At 42.7% G+C, this 19,771-nt stretch overlaps 1 protein-coding gene and 1 long non-coding RNA gene across 2 annotated transcripts in view; one reads left to right on the top strand and one right to left on the bottom strand.

The window, feature by feature from the left end:
- The window catches only part of DCAF12 (DDB1 and CUL4 associated factor 12), a 36,813-nt gene extending 24,067 nt beyond the window's left edge, over positions 1 to 12,746 (top strand). The window contains exons 5-9 of the mRNA XM_055578840.1: positions 5,626 to 5,819; positions 6,763 to 6,828; positions 8,070 to 8,232; positions 9,974 to 10,152; positions 10,660 to 12,746. Of these exons, the coding sequence (XP_055434815.1) occupies positions 5,626 to 5,819; positions 6,763 to 6,828; positions 8,070 to 8,232; positions 9,974 to 10,152; positions 10,660 to 10,818 (761 nt within the window). The 3' untranslated portion in view covers positions 10,819 to 12,746. The remainder of the gene's footprint in view (positions 1 to 5,625; positions 5,820 to 6,762; positions 6,829 to 8,069; positions 8,233 to 9,973; positions 10,153 to 10,659) is intronic.
- On the bottom strand, positions 822 to 18,665 carry LOC129650415 (uncharacterized). The gene is made up of 4 exons (XR_008713749.1): positions 18,301 to 18,665; positions 14,972 to 15,026; positions 7,391 to 7,569; positions 822 to 1,091 (listed from the first exon to the last, which is right to left on the bottom strand). It is a non-coding gene; the product is annotated as an uncharacterized LOC129650415 (long non-coding RNA).
- Between the last annotated feature and the right edge of the window lie 1,106 nt (positions 18,666 to 19,771).

Genomic DNA, 19,771 nt, shown 5'->3' with positions numbered 1-19,771 from the left:
TGGACAAGCATAGTCACAGTTCAGAATTTTTCACTAGTGGTTCAGAAGCTTTTGGATTCCCTGTCATTTGTCTTCCCAAGAAATGAGAGCTTCTGGAGGGCAAAGACTGAATCCTGTCCCTTCTATAGGGACTATATGTGTGACAATAACCTGAATTAAATGGGGTTGTTGGGAGCCAGGACATGGCTTTTTTGGAGAGCCTTCCTTCTCTTTTTTAATATACCCTGGGAGCATTCTATGTTTTCAGGCTGATAGCTTCCAAGGCTACATTTTGTGAACAGTAAGCAAGTTTTAGGAATATTGGCTCTGAAACAGGAACAAACTCACAAATGTAGAATACAAACTTATGGTTACCAAAACAGAGAGGGAGGGAGTTGGGACAGATTAAGGGTATGAGATTAACTGATACAAACTACTGTATATAAAATTAAAAAGCATCAAGGATATACTGTATAGCACAGGGTATTATGCTCAGTATCTTATAATAACCTATAATGGAATACAATCTGCAAAAATACTGAGTCATTTTGTTATCTACCTGAAATTAATATAGTATTATAAATCAGTTATATTTCAATTTAAAAAGAAGAAAGAATATTGACTCTGAGAGAAAGATATCCTGTGGTCTTGGATTAGAGGAATTAATGCTGTTAAAATACATGTATTTCCCTAAGCAATCTGCAGATTTAATGCAATCCTTACCAAATACCCATGACATTTTTAATCAAACTAGAGCAGTCCTAAAATTTATATGGAACCACAAAAGACCCCAAATTGCTAGAGCAATTTTTTTTTTTAATTTTGTTTGTTTGCTTGCTTGCTTTTGGCTGCTTTGGGTCTTCGTTGCTATACACAGGCTTTTTCTGGTTGCAGTGTGCAGGCTTCCCGTTGTGGTAGCTTTTCTTGTTTTGGAGCATGGGCTCTAGGCACTTGGGCTCAGTAGTTGTGGCTCTTGGGCTCCAGGGGACAGGCTCAGTAGTTGTAGCACATGGGTGTAGTTGCTCCACAACATGTGAAGTCTTCCTGGACCAGGGATCAGTGCAGGTGGATTCTCATCCACTGTACCACCAGGGGAGTCCTGCCAGAGCAATCTTGAGATAAAAAAGAACAAAGCTAGAGATGGCATGCCCCCAGACTTCAGACTAAACTACAAAGCTGTGGTCATTGAAACAGTATGGTACTGGCACAAAAAGACACTCAGATCAATGGGACAGAACAAAGAAGTAAACTGGTCAGTAAATCTGTGGCAAAGCATATACAATGGAGAAAAATCAGTCTTTTTAATGAGAAGTGCTGGGAAAAATGGACAGCTATATGTAAAAATGAAATTATTGATAGAACATTTTTCACACCAATATAATAAACTAAACTCAAAATGGATTAAAGACCTAAATGTAAGACTGGAAACCATGAAACTCCTAGAAAACATAGGCAGAACAATCTTTAATATAAATCATAGCAATGTCTTATTTGATCTCCTGAGGCAAAGGAAACAGCAAAAAAAGACAGCCTATGGAATGGGAGAAAATGTTTGCAAATGATATGACCAATAAAGATTAATATCTAAAACATATAAACAGCTCGTACAACTCTATGAAAAAATAAACACCCCAGTTAAAAATTGGTCAGGGGATGTCCCTGGTGGTGCAGTGGGTAAGAATCCACCTGCCAATGGGGATACAGGTTCAATCCCCGGTTGGGGAACTAAGATCCCACAGGCTGAGGAGCAGCTAAGCCCACGTGCTCCAGAGCCCCACAACTGGAAATGCCTGCACCACGACGAACAGGGCCACATGAGACAGTGGAAATCCCATGTGCCACAACCGAGACCCAAAGCTGCCAAAATAAAATTAATAAAATAGGTAGCTGTGGAATTCCCTGGCGGTCCAGTGGTTAAGACTCTGCACTTTCACTGCCAAGAGTGCAAGTTCAGTTCCTGGGCAGGGAACTAAAATCCCACAAGCCACATCTAAAAAGCTAAAACAGGTAGCAACAAGGACCTATTATATAGCACAGGGAACTCTGCTCAATATATTGTAATAACCTAAATGGGAAAAGAATTTGAAAAAGAATAGGTATGTATATATATAACTGAATCACTTTGCTGTACACTTGAAAGTAACACAATACTGTTAATCAACTATATTCCAATGTAAAGTAAAAATAAAAAAAAAAACAGAAGATGTGGTATATATACACAATGGACTATTAGTCAGCTATTAAAAAAGAATGAAATTCTACCATTTTCAACAACATGGATGGACCTGAAGGGTATTATGCTTAGTGAAATAAGTCAGTGAAAGACAAAAACTCATCACTGGAATGTGGAATCCAAAAATAAAATGAATGTATAAAAACAAAACAAACAGTTTCACAGAAAAAGAGAATAAACTAGTGGCTATCAGTGGGGGGGGGGGGGGGGGCAAGATAGAAGTATGGAATTAAGTACAAACTACTGTGTATAAAATAAGCAACAGGGATATATTTACAGCCAAGGAAATATGGCTATTATTTTATAATGACCTTAAATGGAGTATAATCTATAAAAATATTGAATCACTGTGCTGTATACCTGAAACATAGAATATTGTAAGTCAACTAATACTAATAGTAAAAAATTAAAATCTAGGGACTTCCCTGGTGGTCTGGTGATTAAGACTTCCAATGCAGGGGGCACTGGTTTAATCCTTAATTGGGGAAGAGCCCATATGCTTCATGGAGCAGCCAGAAAAAAAAGAAAGATTAAAATCTAAATGCGCTATTCTCATCTTCTATTGAGACTTTAATTATGATAATATAGAACATACCTTCCTTATAAACTGTAGAATAAAAAAACTCTACATACACAACAGAAACCCATCAATGTTCCTAATATATAATTTTGCCATCTAAATTGAGGAAATACAGCTTTGTACAAATAATAATCTTCAAATGCTGTGTTCTCCAAATTGTTGCATATTGCAAGAAGCTTGTGTTTCAGTTTCCTGATCATCCAACTAAGTTGGTACACCTCCCTACCCTAATGATGGAGATGCCCTGTGACAGCTGTGTGCAGGATACACAGCACCACATACAGTTGTGGAAGCTAAAGAGTAAAATCACAGTATACATTTTAAAACTATAATACGTGCAGAGACAATAAGAAGCCTCATTTGGAGGAGTGATATATATAAAGATTGAGAAACTGCCTCAAAATTTTGCAGTAAGCGGCTCAGTTGCAAATATTAATAGCTCCAACATTCAGCTGTGCAGGAGAGCAGGGGGGAGATTTTTGGGGAGGAACTTCCCTGGCGGTTCAGTGGTTGAGACTCCACGTTTCGGCTGCAGAGGGCCTGGGTTTGATCCTTGGTTGGCATCCTAAGATCCCATAATGTGCACAGTGCAGTAAAAAAAAAAAAAAGCTGTTGAATTTTCATTTATGCTTCATTTACATCCAAATCAGAAATTTCATACTCTGAGAGGTCACATCAGCAAGAAAGTTCAGATAGTTTTAAGTCAATATAGATGTCTTATTTAATTAGGTATAAACAAGGTTCTTTTATTTACCAAAAAAGAATGTTTGATGTACCATTAACATTAAAATAGGTTTTGCTGCATTAAAAAAAAGAATATTGGCTCTGATAATAAAGACGTGAATTTGAATCCTGGTCCTACCGCTTATTAGCATAGAGGACAAGTTATTTAAGCCTTTTTAAGACTTGGGTTTGAACATGGATAATGATTGTACATACTTTAAAGGGTCATTGGGAAGATCAAGTATTATAGTGTTTAGTGGCTGCCATAGTGAAAATGCTCCACACTTGTTAACCAGTGTTAATGTTCACATTTGATGAATATCAACCCCTTGATGATGAACATTCCCCTCAGATTCAGGGTATTCAAACTCATCATCTCCCTCCCAGGACCACACTTCTCCCTACCATTGACATATTGGTAAATGCTCCTGCCTTCTACCTAGGCACACAGCTAGGGAACTAATTCTGTTCATTCTCCGTAGATTACCAAGCCCTGTTGATATGATTTTCTAAAATATCTCTTATACCCATCAATTTATTTTCTGTCTTCTCTGGGTGCTTGTCATCTATCTTTTGAATTATCCCAAGTGTCCTTCCGTATTTTCTCTCTGATTCTAGTCTTATCTCCTCTAATCTCATCTTCATGTTGCTGCCAGATTAGTTCTTTAAATAAATTTTTCCTTACTGCAAAAGTAACATATGTTTGTTATAAGAATTTAAAAAATTCAAATAAAAAAGGAAAGCATTACCCACACAATCTCTGCCTAGAGATAGCCACTGTTAACATTTTAAAATACATCTTGCTAGTCTTTTTTCAGTACATGCTCCAGTTGTTAAAATGGGATCATTACTAGGTTAAAATAGGATCATTTAGAGGGATAGATAGATGTATGATATACCAAGTATAAGAAAACGTTGATGGTAGACTCTAGGTGTAAGTATATAATTCATTGTAAAATTCTTTCAGCATTTCAGCATGCTTAACATTTTTCATAATAAAGCTTGTGGTGTTTTATTTTTTTAACTTGCATTATAACTCTTATGTAGTTCTCTAGATATGCCCTTCTCTTGGTGTCCTTTTCTGGATTTCACACACATTGAACCCTCTGTTTTGAACCTGTCCACAGACCTTACGGTGCAGACAAATTGAGTAATATTTCTCCCATGTTAGACAGTTTTTACTGTGAAGTATTCAGGAGATTTAAAGTGTGGGAGAGGCACCTTCTGGTCTGAAAGGAATGTTGGCAAATACTGATACTGAAAGGAATTTGAAAATTTTTTTAATGGTTCTTGATATACTGTTTTATATCTATCCAATAGACTTGTTTTAAGTGCTTCATTATTGTTTCCTAAGGAAAACAATTTATGTTATTAAGCATTCATCTTATGTAGACCAGTCATTCTTAATTCAGGGGTTGTGGTCCCTTTAAGGGGCCTAGGAACCTCCCCGAAGTTGAGTGTGCAATGTAGATCTTTGGTGTATTTTTCCAGAGAAAGAAGTCTTTAACATTCCTAAGTCTGAAGAAGGGGTACTGGGACTCAGAAAATGTTAAGCACCACTGATCTAGAGTGGAAGTTGCCAGATCTTGTTGCCTAGTAGAAATCACCTGTGCATTCACGCCCCAGTAACCTGAGCATTTGGCTTGGAACATTACTGAGCTTTGTCAAATGTATTATGTTCTCTTTTGAAAAGTCTCACCAACCACATTACACTTAAAGGTTACATTTTGATATAACCACTTCCCTGGCAGCGCAGTGGTTAAGACTCTGGGCTTCCAATGCAGGGGATGCAGATTCGATCCTTGGTTGGGGAACTAAGATCCCACAGGTTGTGGGACAGGCATGGTCAAAAAAATATACATATATATAATTATATATCAACTCCTACACTTCAGTTGAGTCATCCTCTCAGTGTAGCTGTTAAAATGCATACTGCTGTCCGTTTTGGTTTGGGCCGCTGGCCACACTTCAGCACGTGTGAACATGATGCACAGAGAACTAGGCTAAGAAAGTCCTTTTGAAAAAAAAAAAAGAAAGTCCTTTTGGCTTCTGTGGGACTGTCTCGTGGCGAGTTGGTATGTCTGATACCCATGGTTTCCTTGCCTGGCAGGCTCGCGTGATGGTTCTATGGGACTCTGGGAGGTGACAGATGATGTGTTGACCAAAAGTGATGCAAGGCACAATGTGTCACGAGTCCCTGTGTATTCTCACATCACTCACAAGGCCTTAAAGGACATCCCCAAGGAGGACACAAACCCTGACAACTGCAAGGTTCGGGCTCTGGCCTTCAACAACAAGAACAAGGTATGAGCTTGCCAGAGGTCCCTGAAGCCTATTCCCCTTGCTTCAGTTTCTTGGCTTATGTCTTGGAAGATGCACTTCCCTTCTCTCTTCCCTAGTCAGAGCTTACTGCATAACTTGGTTCTGAGCCCAAGCGGTGTCTCTTGAAGACTGAGGGATGCTCAGTAACAATCTCTCTCTCAGAAAGATTATAACTAAAATTACGAAACTGTCCCCTTGCAGGGAGTATTCTCTGCATGGTTCATGTCTGTTAACCTCTCAGAGTTTCCCCAGGGGCATTCTGATCTGTCTCTCATCTGCACATGACCTTGCAGGTGCTCTGTTTTGGGTATAATTTTCCTACATGCAGTCACTTTCTTCTCTCTTGTATTCAGTTTCTTTTCATTCTTCACAATGCTTCCATCAAGTCTAATCATCTGAGTCAGATCTCCTGAAACTGAACTATTAAGTAGACTGCTGGTTTGAAGACCCAGACCCATAAGAGAAGAAAGGCTTTTCCCAAAATTTGAGTCAGACCACAATTTGAGGGCTAGTTCCCTTAGCTTCCCATCTCTCATCCATATTTAGAAGTTAGGGGTAGACTTATCTCCTACCTTAGACCCTGTACTTACAGAAGCTCTCACACTGAGACTTACAAAACTGGCTTTCACGTGTGTGCTCTGTTCTAACAAACAGGATGTCATGTGTATGATTGTATGCTACTGGCTTTTTGAACCTTGAGTGTCTCCGTGCAAGCCTGGACTAGCTTCTTGGGTTCTCTCAAGAAGCAGCCTTCCTTTACTATGTTGTCCAGTGCATTTCATAGGGTGAGATGAGGGGCTGATAATCCCTGGCACCATCATGGGATCCAAGTGAGGGAATGGAGGACCGCATCCTACAGGTATTCTCCTGCTTACTGTTGTATGTTAGTTGCTGTGTATATGACCTGTTTTCATTGCTTTTGCAGGAATTGGGAGCAGTATCGCTGGATGGCTACTTTCATCTCTGGAAGACTGAAAATACCCTATCTAAGGTGTGCTGAACAGGACTTAGTAGTTTCACCTTCAAGTTAAAATACTGTCATCTTCTCTGAATTTTTCATTCTTATCTAGAACATGAATTCTTGAAGTGTCTGGACATGTGATCACATGGTACATGAACTTCTGAGTCTAGCCTGCCTCTCTCGAAAATCTTTTAGAGGAGTCAGTGGAGTGATGCTTTCACATTGTTCACGTTGCAAGGGCCTGCTGAGACTCCTTTAGCTCGCAGTCCTCCATTCCACAATGCCTTTCAGTATTTGCTTATGGATTATGGACTATTTGCAGCATTGTCAGGGCAGACAAACCTAAATGTTAGGAGTTGTTGACAAAAATCAATTAAGAGAAGTCATCTCCAAAATAATCGTGTAAGGTATGTATGTTGGTTGCTTAGTCGTGTCCCAACTCTTTGCAACCCCATGGGCTGTAGCCTGCCAGGCTTCTCTGTCCATGGAATTCTCCAGACAAGAACACTGGAGTAAGTTGCCATTTCTTTCTCTAATGCAAGGTATGAATTTACAATATTTGCAAGCAGCTTTTGCCTAAAGCTAAACGTACCTGTGAATCCTTTGCTCTGTTCTTGTCCCGGAGGCCTTTGAGACTTATTCCTTCTTTGATGGAATCTCTTTCAAGAGGAAGCAGAGGTCCAGGAATTACTGATTCCTTCATGTCGCAGGAGGCTTTGTGCTCCACCACCCTTGCTGGGTGCCTCAACTTCAGTGGGCTCTGAAGATTGGCTAAATGATAAGGATCCAGGGTCAGCGCTAATCGGACTGCCTGGGTTGAGCAGAGCCACGAGTGTGCTTTCTGTAGTGTAAGCTACCACACAGTGGGGTATTTAGGCTGCAGGTAGCCAGAAACAAGGTCTCCTACCTGAAGATCAGTGAGAAGGTTGGGCTCTTCCTGGCAGAAAACAGATGGGCCTGTGGCTTTAGTGCCCTGGAGTTATCCCTGGAAACAGCCTGTGGTTTTTGGCCTTTCTCTCTGCTTCTCATTATTTAATTCCAGCTTGACCTTTTCCCTTAACCAGTCCTCTTCAGTACCTAGATCTTATTTATTATCACCACTCTTTGTTTCTCTAACATGCCTCGGGATGGAGCAATACATGTCTTTTGATCTCTGACTTTGCATATCTTGTGTATGAGGAAAGCCCACAGAGGTGGGCAGCAAAGAACAGCGCCCTTCTGTATACTCTCTAGTATTATCGTGGTTACCTTTCTCCTCTCTCTGTTTTCAGCTCCTCTCCACCAAACTGCCATATTGCCGTGAAAATGTGTGCCTGGCCTATGGTAATGAATGGTCAGTCTATGCAGTGGGCTCCCAAGCTCACGTCTCTTTCTTGGATCCGCGGCAGCCATCGTACAACGTCAAGTCTGTCTGCTCCAGGGAGCGAGGCAGTGGTAAGAGCCCTGTGTGCCCCTCAGGCTTACAGCTGCATTGCCATTGGTTTTTGACCTTCTGTTTCTATACTGGTTTCCAGACACGTACAGAGATCTTTATGAAGGTGTTTGGTGACACAGAGGGGAGCTGGAATGCCTGCGTGGCAGCCAAGCTTCAAACACTTTAGACAAATGTGTGGTCACAGAAGCCTTTGATGGAAACCAACCATCAGGATATTGGTGGTTTCCGTACTCCCTCACATCACCCTACTCTTTTTCCTGTGTTAGTTTTTTTGTTGGAACTCTGCCTGAACTAGAAAATTCATTTTATGCTAAGGGATGATGCAGTAGACTGAGGGGGATTTTACAGAGGGCTATGAGGAAACTTTTGGGGGTGATAATGATTATTTTCATTGTGGTGATGGTGTTGTGGATATATACATATGTTAAAACTTCACATTGTGTACTTTGAATATTTGCAGTGCATTGTATATCGATTGTATATCAGTAAAGATAAAGAAGATATTTAGTTCTGACCACTGGAAGAACTAGACTTTAAAACCCCACCATCACCACCACCACCAATCTTTAATAGCATATTCTCTCTCAGGGCACCCTCATTCTTTATTGAGGAATAAAAAGGCATGTTTGTACTGTACTTAAAGATTTCAGAATACTTTTGTCAGCCATCTCATTTCATCTTACCAAGAACCCTGTGAGAGGCAGTTTATACCCCATTTTATAGAGGAGGAGACTAGGACCCAGATCAGTTAAATAACTTGCCCAGCATCACACTGGTTGGTGGGGGAACAGCCCAGGGACCAGAATCCAGAGGATCCAATCTAACAAAGGGTGTTTTCTTCTTATCTCTCCTTTGTCCCCCTTCACTGCAGTTAAAAGGCACTGTGTGGATTACACTTTAGCTTCTTTCAAGTAGTATTTATTTTCATGCAAATGTTGCAGATACGCCTTTGTTTTGGACTTGTTTGTTTTCAGTTATCTTTGAAATACTTAGATTTCAGAACTGAGAGAGTAACTGTGTGTAAGTAAGGGAAAGAGTAAATTGCCTTAGCAGGAATGATGTCTGCAGTGAAGAGATTTTGGTTACTGTTAGAGGGGTGGCATTCAAACCTAATAAGATATTGATTTCACAAATACTAGTGAAACCTCTTCGCATCGCATGCTCTTATTTAATCCACAGATGCAGCAGATGTGTTTTCCCTATGACCCAAAGGGATTAAGTGACTTGTCTTAAATTCACAAGTGAGAGACTGTGTACCTTTGGGTCTTGAGTTCTAGGCTATTTGCCACTCTCCTAACACACTTAATACCAGATAAAGACCTCTTGCCGTGCCATGGTACTGGTTTTAGGTCAAATACAAGAAAGTCCTTGTTAATGTAATGATTTATAAATACCCACATTACCCTCCGTTTCAGTGCGGGTTAGAAACATATAATGGAAAAGAGCTCAGAGTGATGAAGGATGCCTTGAGTGAGCCAAGGAGAGGCAAGAAGCTTCAGGGCAGATTTGCAGTCCTAGGCCACAAGCATCTCAGGCATCATCAGGCACTTCTCTGAGGCTTATGGGAAGGTTCCTGTTAATGTGCAGATGGCCAGTGTGGCATCACGGTGCCCTGGCTTGTGCATGAGCTGGGTCTGCCACAGGAAAAGTGATGTGGTATGTCGGGGTGGCACGTGAACTCAGTGCCAGAGAAATTCAGGCTCGCAGATCCGATCACCCTTTTACTTTTCTCTGTCTCAGGGATCCGGTCAGTGAGCTTCTATGAGCACATCATCACTGTGGGCACAGGGCAGGGCTCCCTGCTGTTCTATGACATCCGAGCTCAAAGGTTCCTGGAAGAGAAGCTCTCAGCTTGTTACGGATCCAAGCCCAAACTCGCAGGAGAGAACCTGAAACTAACAACTGGCAAAGGCTGGCTGGTGAGTAAGCCCAGGCGTCACATGGTTACTGGCCAGTGACAGAAAAGTTGTCTTTACATTCCCATCCCTACTAACACATCATAGTTTTTCACTAGTAAGAGGCAGGTAAAGACACTGTCCCGTGATTTTTGTTTTTGTGTCTGCACATCCATGGGAAAACTGAGGCCCAGAAGACACACCAGTTGACCCAGGATAACCCGCAGGTGATAACAGCCAGAAGGAGAAGGAGCCTCCCCCTGAGACTGCCAGTGAATTATTAAAGCATTGGTTCCAGCAGTCCTGAGAAGACCTTAGGCTTGTGTAGCACTTCTTCATCCTACTTGGCTCCTCCCTAATGTCATTTGGAAAAATAGGGCCCCAAGTCAGTGAGCACCAGTCTCCTGGGATCCAGTGGTAGATAACAGGGCCTTCTCCTTTCAAGGGGCCCAGAAAGCATCCTTGTCCCTTCTTCACCTTTTCTGCCCCCCTGGCAAGTGCTAACAGAGTCTCTTTTTTTTTCCCCCATAGAATCATGATGAAACCTGGAGGAATTACTTTTCGGACATTGATTTCTTCCCCAATGCTGTTTACACCCACTGCTACGACTCGTCCGGAACGAAACTCTTCGTGGCAGGAGGTCCCCTCCCTTCAGGGCTCCATGGAAACTATGCTGGGCTCTGGAGTTAATGACAACCAACTCTCTCCCAAAATGCAGAGATTTACACTAACTTCCATCCTCAGTTTCCATTTCTTCTTTTGATTTTTTTCCAGTTGTGTGAGACCCTCATATTTTAGTGGGAACACCAGAGTTTGCCTATGCTTTAAGCACTTGATAGGAAGAACCTCTGTACAAAAATCTAAAGGACTTTTTGTTTTTTTGTTTCGTTTTTTGTTTGGTAAACAGAATTTAACTTTACTATCTTTTTTCTTTCTGGCTTCTCAACCAGACATTGTTAATTCCTGTTTGTCTTTTTTCTTTAAGTGACACACACTCTCCCCACTCTGGGTTCCTTAGATTGACATAGTCATTCTCACCCTTACTTCACTCTTGAGAGGTAGGGCTCCTTTATAATTATATAGTTGCTGTCCTAGACTTTCTGTGAAAGTTTGGGGGCTGTGTGTGTGTTGTATGTGTGGTGTGTGTGTGAGAGAGAACTTGTGTGCCTGCACGTACTGTGTGTCATTGAAGTTACCTGGAGTGAGGATTACTGTAATTAAAATATTTATAAAAGAAACAACTTTATTCACAGAGTCCAGCTTTGGGACTGGTCTTTATCTTGTTTTGTAAAGTCTAACAACACTGATTATAGGAAGTAAAAATAGAAAGGAAAACAAATCACCAGTAGGAAACCCTCTGAGTTCGATTGAAAGCTTCCTGGGACTCTGATGCCAGGACTCCAAAGTAATCCATCTCCCACCTGCCTCTCCCCTCTGTGTCCCCTGGGGGAGGACATTTCTGTGTATGTGTCACTTCCACTTCAGTTTCCCATCTGGTCAAATCCATGGCCACTACCCCCAAAACATCAGAGTCTCAGTTCAAAATGCAGCTCTGGCAGTTGCAGAAGGTCTGGTGGAACTTGGTAAAAAGAATTTCCATCCCAACCTCCCTCCCCCTCCTCTCAGACAAGACCTGATATGGTTTCTCAGGGACCTGGAATGGGAGACCTCAGGTCTGCTAAAATTCACATGCTTTGGTCCCTTTGGCTTTGAGGAGAAACTTCTTTGCCTTTCTTCTAATGTCCCCAGTAGGTTTGCTTGTGTTTTCTAAAATGGGTTCAGTTCAGGAGGGTGGGGATGAGCAGGGGATTTATCTGTGTGTAGTGAGTGCCTCATGTGTGGAATGTGTGTTTTCTGAAGACAGTGGAGCCACTCTGTTGGCTCAGCCCTGGGATGGCAATGCGGTGGCCTACAGCCAGCAGCGTTGTGCATGTAAAAGCAGCAATGTGATCAGTGATTTGTTCTGCCCTTGAACTGTTGAGTCTGAGGTTTTTGAACTTGCAGGCAACTGACTGACCAGTTACTCCTTGCTTTTTTATGCATCATATTGCAGATAAGAGCTGTTCCCACCCCCACATTCCTCCACCACTCTAAGCACATACTCTGTTTCTGGTAGCAGCCCATTCTGGGGGAAAGAAGTCATATTCCTGCACTGTAGTGTCCCAAGTCGCTTTCCCAGTTGTCCCCCCTGCTCTGGGTGTAACTAAGGAGATTGAAAAAAAAGAGTGTCTTCTTTTTGGTGATGGGGGCTGATAGGGAGGGGAGACAGCAAGTCCACCCTGTATAGTGTTGTAAGGCATACACCATAGGTTCTAGAATTCTCATCTTCTAACCTAGAGACATAGGTGCTATAAACAGGGAATTAAGCAAAATGCTGGATGCTACAGATCTTTTAATTGTCTTAATTTTTTTCTATTATTAAACTACAAGCTGTAGATTTCTTAGTTCTCACAGAACTCATTTTAAACCTACTTGTATAAAAAAATAATTTTAGAATGTTTTGTACTGTTGCCAAACCCTCTTCTGTGATGGGTAATGCATTTGGTTGTTTGAGGTTTTGTTTTTCAAAATGTAGCACTTGACTTTTTGCCAAGTAAAAATAAATATTCCAGTGCAAAGCGGTTTGAGTATGTGTAACCAAGAGGCAGCAGGAAAAAGGTCCCAAGTGACCGGTTGGAAGGTCAGTTTGGGGTTCTCAGATTGCTTGAAGTAGAACACAGGAGTTCCCTCAAGGGTGAAGGCGGGTCAAGGGCAAACACAGAAACACTGATACCTGCTTGCTCCTGGTCCCCAACCCTGGCCCAGGAGCATTTGCTCTGGAGTCCAGTTGAGAGTAGGTATGCCTGGAGGAAGTGGTGTGGTGCTTGGAGAAAAGCACAGACTGACAGGGAGGGAGCATGCTAGTCCTTGCTCTGAGTGGCTGGATAAGCAAAGTGACCAGCTCCTCTTACATAAACCAGGGGTGGTGATGGGCCCCGTCTGCTTCAGTGGTTGCCTTGAGAATGACTGAAAGTGCCCCAGGAAACAGGCTTTCATTTTGTTGAAGCTGGAACCATAGATGCTCACTGTAAGAGGAGAAACCAGTGTCTTTAGTGAGTGATGTTCTTCCCCAGCGGGCTGTCGCTGAGAGAAAGGTGGACTGCTGAACCCTACTACTCTACTCACAGTCATCTCTGGAGGACCCATCAGGACTGGGCCACAGAGTCAGGCAAGCTGGATACAGCTGCTGTTAGAGACTGCCTCAGAAGATGATTGGTACAAGCAACCACCTATTGATACATGATCAAAGGCTGCAAATCAGGAAAGGGGAAGTGAAGGAGTTGAAGCAGTTGAAAGGGCTTCCCAGAGGAGAAGAGTTAAAGCATTTGGGAAGGGACTGACATTAGCCTTTCCCAGAATGAGATTTTTCAGAATCCCCAATCCTTAAAACAGTAATGATTGTTTGCAAAACGTCCCATGTTCAGATTACTTGGGGGAAATGCAGATGAAAACAAACACATGTTTCTTCACAACCTGAGGTTTGGGGTTACCATGGGACTCATGCATGAGACATGCTCAGAAAAAGGTGACGGAGTGTGGGGAGGGCCTGGCCTAGACCTCTGGCCTCTGTGGAATCTTGGCCCTGCTCCCACTTTCCAGCCAGACTTTGCAGCAAACTATGTATCACAGAAGGGCTTTGTGGACTTATGTGGTCCCTCCCATTCCTGCCAGCAGGCCTTACTCCCAGGCCATGAAAGAAAGTCCTTGTTCTTAGGCACATGCCTCATTCGAAATGGTCTACTGGCTCCTCCCATAATACTTTGGGTCCTTGTGCAGATGGCTTTGGAGTCTCATTTATGCTCCAGGTTCCCCCATCCCTGCCACTCCAAAAGTGGATTAGTATTAGTCTGGTCCATTAAGATAACTTAATGTTAAATTTATTAATGTTCCTAATAAAGCTAAAGATTGCCAACCCAGGGCTCTCTGATCCCAAACATTTCCTAGATCAGGTACCCAGGAAAAGAAGTCAGGGTGTCGAGATCCTTGGTTTAGTATTGGGGGGTCAATCTTCTAAGATCCTACAATCCAAGTGTCTTTTTCCTTTCTTTTCAGTTGGCTAGTGTCTCAGAGACGACAGTGTTGGGGCACGGGGTATGAAGGGAAGAAAACAAATACTCCGTGTTTCTTACTTTTAGCCACATCTCATTTCATACTATTGTGCTAAAATGGCTGGAAGCTTTGGAAGTGTAGAAACATGGGCTTCTAATTCTGTAGTTACTGAAGAAGACAAAAAAAAGTTCAGGTTTGTTAACTTGATTCTCCTGCCTTCATTTCAGTTCCTCCAAAGAATTATCTATAGAAACAAATATTAGAAATTTGTTTCTAAACTACCTCTAGAGAGAGAGAGGTGTGAACTGAACTCAAGATGGAATTGTGTAATCTTATGATTCAGCTTTCCAGACAGGTGTGAGTTGTCCTTTTAAATTCCCCCTGGGTTGAGCCTCACGTCTGAACACTCCTCTTTATTAGTGTGTAATTGCTGAAGTCAGAACTTTTAAACGATAATAATACTCATTAGCTGAGCTCAGTGTCACATGTTTACTGCCTTTGTTGTTAGGCAGTATTCAGAATTGTAATTAACATCCCTAGTGCTGTGAACAGGAAGAAAACAAATGATCATCTCCCATCTTAAAATAAACTTCCCTCGCTCATAGCTACTTTTTCCTTAGCTGATGACAGCTTGGATAGAGGACTGGAAATAATAATCTGGCTTCTTTGTTCCCCAGGGTCAAGGCCATTGGTCAATGCAGAGAACACTGCTGGGTACCTTGTAGCAGTTTGGGCCTTACAATGTGTTGCTTACCTAAGAAGCATCCTTCACCACCGCCACCACCACTCTGCTTCCCTTGGCCCTTCTGCTAAAAACACAAAATCATTGCTCCAGTCACCATGCTGAAGTTTCCACCATTAGATCTTTCTCTTTTCTTGAGGGAAGAGGATGTTATATTACCTGATTAAAGATACTGGAGGGGAAAAAAAAAAAAAAAAGATACTATTGCTCTTCCCTGGAGGAGGTAAAGTGCCAATTGCCCAAGGTGAGTGTGGCCTGCAAGGGGAGGATATGGGTTCAGTTACAGTTCTACCACTGATGCTCATGGACATGAATTTAAACAAGTCTTTACTCCTCTCTGGACATAAGTTGTTTTTTTTTTTTTTTTAATCTTATACAATGAAGACAGGAATTCAAATTAGACATTAGATTTCTGTCATCCACAACAACTATTGTACTGGTGCAGGGAAGCCTAAGAAGAATTGGAAGTGATCCTCTACTACTGTTCTCAAAGCAAGTCAATAGAGGAGGGTTTATTAAATGGGTTTATTTTCCTAATAGTTTCCAATAAAACACTGGAAATTGTAGGTTGAATGGTGTACCCCCAAAATTCAAGTCTACCAGAACCTCAGAACAGTGATCGGGTTAGTCGCTCAGTTTTGTCTGACTCTGTGATCCCATGGACTGTAGCCTGCCAGGCTCCTCTGTCCATGGCATTCTCCAGGCAAGAATTGTGGAGTGGGTAGCCATTCCCCCTTTCAGGGGATCTTCCCAACCCAGGAATTGAACCTGGGTCTCCTGCGTTGCAGGTAGATTCTTTATGGTCTGAGCCACCAGGGAAGCCACCAGATCATCAGTGTGACCTTTAAGGTCTTTGTAGATGTAATTAGGAAGGATTGAGATGGGCTTATACTGAGTTGGGGAGTCCCTATCTCCAATGAGAGGGCTTCCCTGGTGGTTTAGACAGTAAAGAATCTGCTTGTAATGCAGGAGACCTGGGTTTGATCTCTGGGTTAGGACAATCCCCAGGAGAAAAGAGTAGCTACCAGTCTTCTTGCCTGGAGAAATCATGGACAGAGGAGCCTGGTGATATACAGTCTATGGGGTCACAAAGAGTCGGACATGACTGAGTGACTAACACACACACATACACACCAATGAGAGTGACTTTATGAGACAGAAAAGGACATACGGGATCAACCAGAGAAGATGATGTGAAGACAGAAAGAGATTGGAGTGATGCATTTGTAAGCCAAAGAATGCCAGGAGCCACCAGAAGCTGGAAGAGGCAAGGAATGAGTCTCTTTAGAGCCCTAGAAAGGATTGTGGCCCTGCTGACATCTTGATTTTGGATTTCTGGCCTCCAAAGCCATGAGAGAATGAATTTCTGTTGCTTTAAAGCCACCAAATTTGTGTTAATTTATTTCAGCAAACCTAGAAAATTAATACAGAAGTATTCTGAGGAATTTCCAGATGCCAATTTTTATAAAATCACTTTTGAGATTTAAGAAAAATTTTTTTCTTTTCTGATAATACAAAGAGGAACTGTATTTACGTAGTAGTGCTAAGACTTATAAAAGCAAAAATTAAAGCTCAAGGATTTTCCTGGAAGCCCAGTGGCTAAGACTCCATGCTCCCAATGCAGGGAGCCCAGGTTCAATCCCTGATCAGGGAACTAGATCCTGCATGCTACAACTAAGACCTGGTACAGCCAAATAGATAAAAAATATTTGCTTCTGGCTAAAAATCCTGTTCCTTCCAGAACTGAGGCAGTAATCCCCAAAGCTGCCTACCCCTGGTTGTTTTTTCCTATCTCAAACTGCTTCAACATTTTCAACTTTTACTCTAGGTCACCTTTTCACAGTATACACAGTAGAGACTCAGGGTGCTTTCTCATCCAGGATTTATTAGCCAGTAAATATGGACAGCTCTCTGCAGTCCCCCTTGAAAATAGGAGAAAATAGAAGATCTAGTTAAGGCCTAACACACCTAAACCTGCTTTATGATAGGATCTGCCCCGTGCCTGCCTCTGTGGACCTGGAGCTGCTAGCCGGAGTAAGAAGGATGCCCAAGTCAGCAGAAAAGTCAGCCCTGACTTTATTGCTCCTATTGGTTTATTTTATTTACTATGATCTTAATTGGGAAGACAGCCTAGCAAAATGGTATTTATTGCATTGAAAAATTCTTATCTCAGGACTTCCTTGGGAGTCCAGTGGTTAAAACCCCACACTCCTAATGTAGGGAGTGAGGGTTTGATCCCTGGTCTGGGAAATAAGATCTCACATGCCGCACAGTGCAGCCAAAAAAACCCACAACAAAAATTGATTGTCTCCATTGACCCAGACTTCTGGAAATTTTAGGAAATATTCTAGACAATTATGCGAAGACAGATGTGTAAGAATGGTTGTTGAGTATTATTTCTTTTTAATATGTTTTCTCTACTTATCAGAGTATTTTCTATCTATTCATTGTTTTTGGCTGCACTGGGTCTTTGTTGCTGCACACGGGCTTTCTCTTGTTGCTGAGAGCAGGGGCTACTCTCTGGTTGCGGTGCGTGGGCTTCTCATTGCAGTGGCATCTCTTGTTACAGAGCACGTGCTCTAGGGCATACAGGCTTTGGTAGTTGTGGCCCACGCTTAGTTGCTCTGAGGCATGTAGGATCTTCCTGGACCAGGGATCGAACCCATGTCCTCTGCATTAGCAGGCGGATTTCTAATCACTGGACCACTAGGGAAGTCCTGTCATAGCATTAATTAGCAAAAAAAGACAAAGCAAACAACTGGAAGTTCATGCTCAGGCTCAGTCAAGGGCTGTAGCCTTGCCAGGGTCCTCGGCCCATGGGATTTCCCAGACAAGAATAGTGGCAGGAGGAGCGTGCTTCCAGATGACGGAGTAGAAGAACATTTGCTCACCCTCTCCTGCCAGAGCACCAAAATTGCAACTAGCTGTTGAACAACCATTGACAGGGAGATACTGGAACCCATCAAGAAAAGATACCCCACATCCAAGGACAAAGAAGAAGCTGCAGCGGAACAGTAGGAAGGGCACAATCATGATAAAATCAAATCCTATGCCTGTCAGGTGGGCAACCCACAAACTGGAGAATAATAATACCAAGGAAGTTTTCCCACTGTTGAGAAGTTCTAGGCCCTACATCAGGCTCCTCAGCCTGGGGATCTGGACAAGGGATTGGGAATCCCCAGGGAATCTGACTTTGAAGGCCAGTGGGATTTGATTACAGGACTTCCACAGGACTGGGGGAAACAGAGAGTCCACTCTTAGTGGGCACAGACCAACTCTTGTACACACCAAGACCAAGGGGGAAGGAAAAGTGACCCCACAGGGAACTGAGCCAGACCTACCTATGAGTGTTTGAGGGTCTTCCTGCAGAGGCGTGGATTGGCAGTGGCCCACCACAGGGACAGGGGCGCGGGCGGCAGCAGTCCTGGGAGCTACATCTCTGGTAAGTCCTCTTGGAGGTCACCAATAGCCCTCCCATAGAGCCAGTATGGGCTTCCCTTGTGGCTCAGCTGGTAAAGAATTCTCCTTCAATGTGGGAGACCTGGGTTCGTTTCCTGGGTTGGGAAGATCCCCTGGAGAAGGGAAGGGCCACCCACTCCAGTATTCTGGCCTGGAGAATTCCGTGGACTGTATAGTCCATGGGATCGCAAAGAGTCGGACACAACTGAGCAACCTTCACTTCACTCACTCTAGAGGCAGTAGACTCCAGGACTGGGTCGCCTCAGGCCATACAGCTAACAGAGTGGGAGCACAGCCCCCATGCCCCCATCAGTAGACAATTGGATTAAAGTTTTACTGAGCACAGCCCTGCCCACCAGAGCAAGACCCAGTTTTCCCCACAGTCAGTCCCTCCCATCAGGAAGCTTTCATAAGCCTCTTAGCCTCATCCACCAGAGGGCACACAGAGGAAACAGGGCAAGAATACTGGAGTGGGTTGCCATTTCCTTTTCCAGGGGATCTTCCCAGCCCAGGGATCTAACCAGCGACTCTTACATCTCCTGCATTGGCAGGTGGATTCTCTATCACTGCATCACCTGGAACGCCCATTAATAAGGAAAGAGTTAAATTTTAAAATTTAAAAAAATTATATATTTATTTGGCTGCTCTGGGTTTAGGTTGCAGCACCCAGGGCCCCTGCATTGGGAGCACAGAGTGTTCACTGCTGGACCACCAGGGAAGTTCTAAATAAAAATGTTATATATTCTTGGTTAATCTTACTACAGAGAAAGACCACCACATACTATGTTCCTCCTGATGGGTTGCAATAGGAAATGAACAGGATTGCTTAAGAACTACTCTTGCCAGAAAATCAAACTTGATCTGAGCAAGCTTTTAGATCTTTAAGTTTTCAGAAAATACAGTGGCTAGAAGAACATATTAATGGTATAGCAGGGATGCAAACAACCAAATGCAGAATCTAAGGAAAATGTTCTACTTTTTTCAATAAACAAATAGCATGAAAAAAGAGAACTATTATATATTAAGGAAGACTTGAGACAGGCATAGGAAGCAATGTAATGCATAAGGGTGTTTATATCCTATTCAAAACAATGCAACTGAGAAAGATCATCAGGGAGAGAATTCTCTGGCAATCCAGTGGTTAGGGGCTTCCCAGGTGGCACTAATGATAAAGAACCTACCTGCCAATGCAGCGAGCTCAATCCCTGGATCGGAAAGATCCCCTGGAAGAGGGCATGGCAACCCACTCCAGTATTCTTGCCTGGAGAATCCCATGGACAGAAGAGCCTGGTGGTCTACAGTCCATAGAGTTGCGAAGAGTCAGACATGACTGAAGTGACTTAGCATGCATGT

Source organism: Bubalus kerabau, chromosome 4 (genome assembly GCF_029407905.1).
Source record: "Bubalus kerabau isolate K-KA32 ecotype Philippines breed swamp buffalo chromosome 4, PCC_UOA_SB_1v2, whole genome shotgun sequence".
NCBI lineage: Eukaryota > Metazoa > Chordata > Mammalia > Artiodactyla > Bovidae > Bubalus > Bubalus kerabau.
This window is presented reverse-complemented; position numbering and strand designations above follow the sequence as displayed.